This window comes from Apodemus sylvaticus, chromosome X (assembly GCF_947179515.1).
Source record: "Apodemus sylvaticus chromosome X, mApoSyl1.1, whole genome shotgun sequence".
In the NCBI taxonomy this organism is placed as follows: Eukaryota; Metazoa; Chordata; class Mammalia; order Rodentia; family Muridae; genus Apodemus; species Apodemus sylvaticus.
In genome coordinates this window covers 103,759,417-103,769,078 of record NC_067495.1, presented here as the reverse complement: position 1 = coordinate 103,769,078, position 9,662 = coordinate 103,759,417, and the positions used below count along the sequence as shown (strand labels likewise).

General features: G+C 41.0%; 1 protein-coding gene across 1 annotated transcript in view; it reads left to right on the top strand.

Moving 5' to 3' along the window:
• The first annotated feature begins 1,229 nt into the window (after positions 1 to 1,229).
• The window catches only part of Gucy2f (guanylate cyclase 2F, retinal), a 101,925-nt gene continuing 93,492 nt past the window's right edge, over positions 1,230 to 9,662 (top strand). Inside the window, exon 1 of the mRNA XM_052171171.1 lies at positions 1,230 to 1,959. Within this exon, the coding sequence (XP_052027131.1) occupies positions 1,230 to 1,959 (730 nt within the window). The remainder of the gene's footprint in view (positions 1,960 to 9,662) is intronic.

The window sequence follows — 9,662 nt, the reverse complement described above, 5'->3', positions numbered from 1 at the left end:
GTTTTCTCTGTTGACAGCCCAGGCTTTTCTTGAACTCTCAGAAATCCTCCTGCCTCTGCTTCTTTAGTACTGGGATTAAAGGTATGCACTACTACATTCAGCTAAATTCACATATTTCCACATTGTAAATTTTCACATATTTTACACATTGTAAGAAAAAAAGAAAACAAAGCCACCTGAAAACCTTCTAGCACATCCTGCCTTGAAATCACAGTTACTTGGCCATGTTGCTTTTCTTTCTCTTTCTTTCTTTCTTTCTTTCTTTCTTTCTTTCTTTCTTTCTTTCTTTCTTTCTTTCTTTCTTTCTTTCTTCCTTCCTTCCTTCCTTCCTTCCTTCCTTCCTTCCTTTCTTTCTTTCTTTCTTTCTTTCTTTCTTTCTTTCTTTCTTTCTTTCTTTCTTTCTTTCTTTCTTTCTTTCTTTCTTAAAACACATGCTTGAACAACCTCTAACCCCTTTTCCTCCTTTCTCCTGTTTCCCCTTTCTTTCCCTTTCCACTCTTTTGCCCTCTGCTTTCCTGTGGTTGAAAGCAGGAAGTACTATAAGCACAGAGTGAAGAGATCTCAAACAAGAAGCAGCCAGAAATACCCCTTGCCCCTGCTCTCTTCTTTCCGCTCACTTCCTCTGCCTAGTTGTTCCAGTTTGTGTGAGCCACCTCAGATAGCATTTCTCTGACTGCTATGATCTGTTCTCACCTGTCTGCCTCTAGGAAGGCAAGATGGGGGTAAATTGACATTTTGTAAACCATCATGTGACTAACAGTACACCCAATATACTTCTGATGATTATTCAGGCCATGTTGTAATCACCCCCCCCCATGCTACCCATTGTAATTGGTGCAAATTGTGAGGTGGACAGTTCTTATTAATGTTGAATCCACCGGACTTGGTAATGGATTGGATGTGGAGAGGTAGCAAAAGAGGAGCCTCCATAATTCTACAGTTTTTGACTGAAGCAAGTGAATGAACAGTGGATGGAGATGATGCCATCTACTGTGAGGTAAGGAGGACCAGAGGAGGAAACGTTTTGGTTGGGGTGGGAGACAGAACGTTTCACCTTGGGTGACTGCATTGTTTCAAAAGCCATGTCTTTTTTTTTCCTCCAGAAACTTTAGAAACACTGTAACACATATTTCCCTCTGACAGGCACTCGGAAACACCACTGTCCATCTCCAGAGGGCAGAATAATCCTCCAGTATCTCATCACTAGCTTGCTGGAAGGCAGCAAGGCTATGTTCCTCCGACCCTGGCCTTTTTCTCTCCTTCTGTCCTGGTTTGCCATTTCCAGACGACTGTCAGGACAGCATGGCCTTCCTTCCTCCAAGTTCCTGAGATGCTTGTGCCTCCTGTCCCTGTTGGCTCTCATGGGGCGGGGGCAAGCACTCCCCTACAAGATAGGGGTCATAGGCCCCTGGACATGCGATCCGTTCTTCTCCACGGCCCTGCCTGAGGTTGCTGCTGCTTTAGCAATTGAACGAATCAGCCGGGACAAGTCATTTGACAGGAGTTCCTCCTTCGAATATGTGATTCTTAACGAAGACTGCCAGACTTCAAAGGCCCTCGCCAGTTTCATTTCCCACCAGCAGATGGCCTCAGGATTTGTTGGGCCTGCCAACCCTGGGTTCTGTGAGGCAGCCTCACTCCTGGGAAACAGCTGGGACAAAGGGATTTTCTCTTGGGCTTGTGTAAATCATGAATTAGATAACAGACATAGCTACCCAACCTTTTCTCGGACACTCCCTTCTCCTATCCGGGTGCTTGTAACCGTCATGAAGTATTTCCAGTGGGCTCATGCTGGGGTCATTTCCTCAGATGAAGACATTTGGGTGCATACAGCCAATCGAGTCTCAAGTGCTCTTCGGAGCCACGGCCTACCTGTAGGGGTCGTCCTGACCTCGGGACAAGACAGCCAAAGCATTCAGAAAGCACTTCAGCAGATTCGCCAGGCAGACAGAATTCGCAGTGAGTGCTTGTTCCTGGCTAAGGTTTAAATGTGGTTTTGGTGGAAAGCATGACGATCTCTGAAAGGTTTTGTGCCTCCATACCCTAGGCTAACACATCATTCTCTCGTTCTTTATTCACATGCCTTCTTTCATCCATAATCAGACCCCAAGAATGTGGCTTCAACAGAGCCCATCTTAGGGACTTAATAGAGATATCAAGAACTGTATGGTCAAACGCCCTTGTGTGCCAGCATTTGATTGCAGCACCTGGTATAGAAAAACGACATCAAGAGTCTTGTAGGCACACCCCATCTTTGTTTTGAGGACCACAACGGTTTCAGATAACCACAGCAATATCCTCTGATGGTTTCGTCTCATTTTTGTTTTTGTTGTTTTATGTTTCTTTTCTTAATCATGGACTGGAGATGTACTTTTGACCCCCCTTTTAGTAGTTCCTTCGTGGGTACCCAGGACCGTTTTGTCATGACGTCAGTCCTTCTCTCTCCTTCCTAATAAAGTAGATGCTTCCCCGGGCAGCATGCAGCTCATTGGAATGGAGGGCATTTAGGTGGCGAATGAAAGCGCAGCGAAGTATTTGTGCATGCTTTGTGTTAACATGCCTCTTATTTCAAGGGAAGCTTTATGCTGGGAAATGATGCTCGAAGAGGCAATAGGCAGGCAAAATGTGTCACAGGGGACTTGACTCACCGAAGCTTCAATTACCAACAGGATTTGAGTTAATTTGGGGGAAGGAACCTTCCTAGTTCTCTAGAATCAGATTTTTCTCCCTACATTTCTGAGACTTGGTTTGGATTGTTTTCTTTTTTATCCTCTCTATTTGATTTTTGACAATAAATGTCCTCTGTACTCCCTTTGGCAGTGATGTACAGGAATGATACTCATGCCAAGCTGCAGCGGCTCCATCACTGTATGAACCAACTTTTGTTCAGAATCAGTTGTCAAACTGATGGCTTCTAGGATTAGTCCTACTCCCAGTCATTTTGTTAGCAGAACAATGGTCTTGCTAGAAACAGGACCATCTTAGGCCTGGATTATAACCAGAATCCATGTTAAATTTCAAGTGTCTCTACTATTGCACCTTCATTATTATCATTGTGGGAAGATAAAAGCCAGAGGTTTAAGTTCCAGAGTATAGTAGTCCTATATAATCTGTAAGCTCCAGTCTCTAAGACCTTCAGTCTTAGGCAACCAGCATGGCTCTGATTATTTTGTAACAGAACTTAGCACCTGTTGAGCACAGTTTTATTTTGTTTTTTTAATATAAAATAATTTCCATAGAGAAGCTGTGGTAGAAATAAAACAACATATTTAGTGTCAGAACTTTGTGTTAGAGATTCATGAAGACCAATATTTCTTATAAGTTTCAGATCTAACTCATTCTAAATACTGTAATTTGAGCTAATATTTTGATCCCTATCATGAAATGTTAAATAAAATCCAGGCTCTGGACCTCTTTTGTCATCAGAGTGAGAGGAATTAGGACCACTAATTCCTTTAAGAACGAGAGGTAGCAACTATGCCTTTATTTTCCTATATTGAAAGCCTATCTTTTTTTCACTATTCTTGCTTTAGCTGACCACTAGAATTACCTGGACATCTTTTCAGAAATGATTGAAGCTACCTGTAGAGACTTGAATTGGCCCATGGTGCCCCCTCCCCAACAAGCTAGGGTCTTTTAAAGAGCTTCCCAGCTACTTCTAAAGCACAGAGTTCAGAGCTGCTGCCTTTATGCTCTTCAGAATGCAAATAAGTGTTCCTCATTTAAAGTGGCCAGTCGTCTTTGCCTTACTAAGACGTTCTTTGGTCAGAATGTATTTTTTGGATGATGATGATGATGATGATGATGATATGCATCAGCCCACTAAAGGAATGAGAACTTTGAGAATGAGTGGGGTTAAGGAGCAATGGAAGCCCCTGTAGAAGGATAGCAGAAGCAGGTGGAGGAGGGGGACTCTGAAAGAGACAGTGTTGGCAGTTACGATAAATCTCTGTTCTCCAGAATACCATTTCTCTATCAGTAAATGTAAATGAACCACAAAATGATGAGGTATGGAAATACAGAAATTGGGTTGTAGGCTGGGTTGTAGACGAGTGTAATGTCATGCAGTTCTGTGTAGAGTTAGCACAGGAGTGGGGGGGGGGTCCCATCAACTGGTACAAATAAAGTGTTCAGATTTCAGTCCACGCCAACCAGTGAGTGACATATGGCAGTAGGAATTGGAAAAGCGAAGTGAGAGTTTGAGAAATTAGGCCTTTGGATCAATGCCAAGAAGTCTTGTTATACCATGAAGCCACGAGCTCCCAACAGTGTAACCCAGGTTCTTCGAAGGACGAGAGAGGAACTCAATAGTAAGGAGCTTTTCATAGGAGAACACTTTGTAGCTCTGAATACAGTGAGAAGGGACCCATTCCTTGGAAGAGATCTGGTAATAGGTGTAAGGTTGTGTCACGGTAACACCGATGGCATTTCTATATGACAGTGGTAGCAGGTGGTGGGAACTTGGGGCAATAGGGATGGAAGGAAGAGGAGAGCTCTTCCACAGCTCCATACGCCACTTCTGTTTCTTATGACTTAATGTTTTCAGTTAGGCCATATTATTGGCCCTTCATTGGCGTTAGAGGGAGTGTCTTTCTAGAAACAAATCGGAATCATGTTTGGTAATGGTTAATTAAACAATAGCGTAATAATAATAAAGCTAAGTACTTTTGGGAGGGAAACAATAGAGGCTTCATTAGATGTTGGGTCACAGAGACAATAAAAACAAACATAATTCATTCTTCCTTACATTTAAGCAGCACTATTCAGTTTACAAGGTATGTGTACACTGACCAACTCATTTGTCAATATTTTCCAGGTGATAGTTGTTTTCATCTTCAAAGTTTACAATATCGGTGAGGCTCACAAAAGCAAGTAGATAGGTGTAGGCATTATTAGTATCAATGCAGTCTCAGAGTAGGGGGATTCAGTCTTCCCAAGGTCAGTGACCCATTTCTTTCACATCTTGGAAGTGATTGCCAATTATCTTTGTTTCCCACAAAGTCAAGTGGAGGTATTGATCAACGATGAAGCCCTCAATTTGCAGTCCGAAATCCTGCATAGGATTATGTAGGTTTTGCCCAGTACCTGGGAACCTAACTGAGTGGATAAGGGGGCCACAGTTCCATCCCCTCTCTGCTCCTGCACCCAGGAACCCTGCTGGAAGTTTTTGTCCCTTGACACAAAGGAGCATTCACTCCCCAAGGCAAAGCACCTGAGGGTAGAGTCCACCCAGGAGGGGTTCCTTTTCCCATTCCCACAGAGGCCAGCAGGAGGCTTTACCTCCAGCTCTTCAGAGGTCTTTTCAAATGGCCATTTCAATTCCTCCTATCTTCTTATTTTGAAATCCTTTCAACTTGAGCTTACCAGGTTGACCACCAATTGGAGTTTCCTTTAAACCCTTTCAATTTGGAATTGCTTCATTGTGCTAGTCAAAATGCCCTTCTCTTCTCCCCAAATGAGATACAGTTTTCTTTTCTTATAGCCAGGGCCTGACTGGGTTCCTCCCATCGATTACATTCCTCCACATGAAAGAATAACTGATAATACCTAATATTTATTGAGAGTTTATTATATCCTAGGCATTTGGAAAGAACTTTTCATTCAGTTCTTTCAATGTTCCTTTAAAATAAGGCCAATTACTGTTTCCCAATTTTATGGCTAAGACCTCTGAGGCAGCAAGGTTAAATAACTTGCCTGACATCATAAAGCTAGTGAAGGAGAAAGCTAAGAGATAGGGCTTCAGATTTATCTGATGTAGTGCTTCTCAAATCTAAGTGAGCATCAGAATTCCCTGGAGTTTCTTCTCCAAAGTCTATGATTCAGAGAGGCTGGGGTGAGGTCCAGAATATGCATTTCAAGTAAGTTCCTAAGTGATGCTCGTCCTGCTGGCTCACGGACATAGGCCGTGATAACTGGCCTATGAAAGGACTTTACTGCTTCATCTCTGCTTGAGATATGCTCTTAAAACACACACACTGGAGAGTCTGTGCTCTCTGGATCATATATAATTCAGCCCTTCTGATTTTCTTTCTTAATTCAAAGGCCCACTGATGAAATGATTTTAAGTGTTCCCAGGTGTGCAAGCTTCAAGCCCTGTTTCCAACACTAATTGGTTATTGTTAGTAATACTATTGTGAATGGTGTTAATCCCGATAGGGATTTTAATATAAAATTTGCTATAGATAAATGTAAATATGTACATAAATATAACTGGCAAGAAGACTGCCTGCATTTATGAACACTATGTCTATGCCATCTATTTCTCTTCCCTCCCTTTAGTCTGTCTTAACAAATCATTAAACTTAAAGAGGCTAGAATGAATGTCCATGGAAGAAAATGGCCCCAAAAAGTCAAGAATGCAGGTGGGGGACAAAAAGGATACTTTTGTTTGTTTGTTTGTTTGTTTTTGGTTTTTTTAGACAACATATTCCTGTGTCTCTGGCTGTTATAGTCCAGGCTGGCTGTGCAGTGTAATATTCACCATGGTCTTCCTGCCCACCTGCCCACTTCTTACTAGTGCTGGGATTACAGGAATGCAGAACAGTGTCTGACAAGCTTTGTCCTTTGAAGAAGATAAATCATCTATCTCAAGGAAATAGTGGGTAGAGAATTTCAATGTAGAAAGAGAAAGGGGTAGAGGAACCCAGGAACTGGCCTTTTTCAGGCTTTCATGACATTCCTTTCTAGTAACACTGGAGGTGAGAGAGGATCCTACAGAGCTTATTACAGGGAGCCCTGCAGACTGAAGACATGGCTGCTGTGCAGCTCAACTGGACTGTGCATATACCAGAGAAAGTGCTTGACTCATCCCTGTAAGATATGATCTCCAGAGGATGTATTTTCTGGTCCTTGTTTTGGCTATAAAATGTCTTGAATGTTAATAATCAAGATGGAAACTTAGAAATTAATATTATTTGGTGACCACCTGTTGACCTAAACCTTGTCTAGGATTTAAGTTTTCTGTATACTAATCCTTTCCTGACAACAACTTAGAGGTCAAATCCCATTTTAATGAATGTAATTTTGAGATAATAAAAGCTATTTAGTAAAAACCATCTCATAGAACAGATGCATCCATAAATCCCTGTGCACAAAGCAATCTATTAAATTAAGATGCTGTTGTTTGAATTCAGTATTTAGGCTTTCTACTTTAATTGTGTCCAATGGCAAGTTCTTGCCTTGCAAAAATAGAGGCCAGAGATCATTCCATTTCAATGTTTCCATTTCTTTTTAATCTAAAAATGAGAGGGAAAGCTTGGGCTACTTTTAAGTTGTCTTTCTAGTTTTGGAAATTTGTACCATTTAAAAAAAAAAGTCACCCATATGTGCCAAGGAGAAAAAACAAGAGATTCAGATTGAGGGGTAAGAAAATGGCACTCAGCATTACATATAAGGTTGCTAGTATCTACTCGTGTAAGAGTATAGCTTCCTAATAGAGTTCTGCTTTACTAATAGTATGAATGTGCCCACATCTCTTATATATCTCATGAAACATTTAAAAATACAGGAATGCAAATGCTTTCTTCCTAGGAATTTTCTAGCATGCAGAAATCCATCTAAACAATGTTTAGTGTGTGTGTATGTGTGTGTTTGTGTGTGTGTGTGTGTTCATGTGTATCAGGATAAAAAGTAACCAGGACACAGTCTCTGACCCTAGGAAGTCTACAGTTTCATAGAAGATGCTATCATACAGAAATTAGAGCAAGAAAGACTGTGGGTATCATGGTACAGGCCAGTTTAGGGTATAGTTGTAACTTCAAACTGGTGCTAGATGTAACTTTTAGTGCAGGGATTTTATTGGTGATTGTTTTCAAGTATAACACTCATGAGGGAGAGAAAGTCAGAGAATTAGGCAGAAAGAACAGAATAAAAAAGGCCTTGTCCAATCCATAAGGGGTACTCTGGAACTGAGACAACTAGAATTGAGATAAAGAGTCTGCAGCTTTCTCTCACTGTGTGTAGACTGCTCATTGTGTAGGCTGACCCAAAGAAAGGGTACAATGTGCTAATAATTGTTTTAGCAAGCATTTTCTCAGGAGTGAGAAAGCCCTGATTTGTAGTTTGCTGATTTCCATAGAGTAAATCACCATCACCATGGCCAATTTCAAGCTAATAACATGTTGTTTACTGGCTTACAGATGTCCTGAAAATGTAACCACAGATTCAGTGTAAGTCCACCCCAGGCAGCTTCAGTTCACTGCTAAAGGCACGTGACCTTGTGAGAGGTGGCTCTCTTCAGCTCAGGTTAATTATTTGTGAGGCATTAGCTCTCACATGCTAACATTCTCAGCAGCTAGGGGGAATGAGTGTCAGTTCTGAAGTGTGTGTCTGGATGGCACACCATAATAGCTCCCTCTGCATGCACTGAAATATTTGTATCTTAACCAACACAACATCCTTTGTTCTATTTGATGTTTTCTGTGCACTTATTTCAATATCCCTTAAGGAAATTAAATGGAACTGTGTTTGGTAACCTTGATCAAGTCAGTTTATCACTGCCTTTGCAGGAGAAATGCCAGCTGACATTTTTGCCAAGAATACGGATGAACTAGACAGCTAACTAAAGCACATCATTTAGTTTATATCTTCCCCACTCCCAACCCCATCCGACAGACCTGTGATTTGACCGATTAGGTCAAATGAATTCATGTTTGATGATGTAGTCAAACAGAGAGGGTGATGTTAGTTTTAATTTCTTTTCTCAAGCCCAACTCTTGCATTGCCAAACCATTCTGGTACCACATTTTCCCTCTTTCTACAGTGTGTGATTATCAACAACTGAAGCAGAATTCTTTGTGTGGCTCAAGACATAGCTCCAAAAATCTATCTTTAGAGAATTCAAAGGAAGGTCTGAGCATCCAAATATATGTAGATCCTCTTAAGGTCTCTGTTTTGTAGGAACTAACGGTCATTTAAGAACTCAAATTTGGCTGGGTTGCATGTGTATTTGTGTGTGTGTGTGTGTGTGTGTGTGTATGTGTGTGTGCTTAAAATCCATCTTATAAGTTACTGGATGCATTAAAAATTGAGAGGTGGTGGCTCTAGTTCCAAAGCAAAAATTTCCAGGAGTATTTAAAAAGTGTAAAGAAAGCTTTTGAAAACACATGAAGCAATGTGGAAATGCCAAAGACGAGTCATTGAATGTAGTTAAGTACACTTAGTTCCTGAGATTAAAGGTTCCATAGAAGCATGTATAATTAATATTTATCAGGAGTGATAGGACTTTTGCTTTTCTTCAAGGGGCTCAGAATTCTTGCCAGGCGTTATCTAATTAAACTACTCAATGTACCTGTGAAATGCATTGGGATCTGCATTTTAAAGATGTGGGCACTGAAGCACAAATGGGCTTAAACTAAACTCATTTAGCATGCCAAGGACAAAATTGGATATAAGACTTTCAGTCTCATGATCTAGCTGCCATTCTTCAACCGTGGCCCACTCTAATCCAGTCTATTCTAGCATAGCCTTGCCAAACAACATAGTTTCATAACTCTAGGAAGAATTAAATTGAGTGCAAAGTAATGCCAATTATAGGGAAGTAAGACTGAAAAAGTTGAACATATCATTCACAATTTTAGGAGCATTTATAGATGAGTATATGTTAGTGCCACTCATTGTCTATAATGGCTTTGGTAAGAGCAGGTAACATTAGTCAAAATATG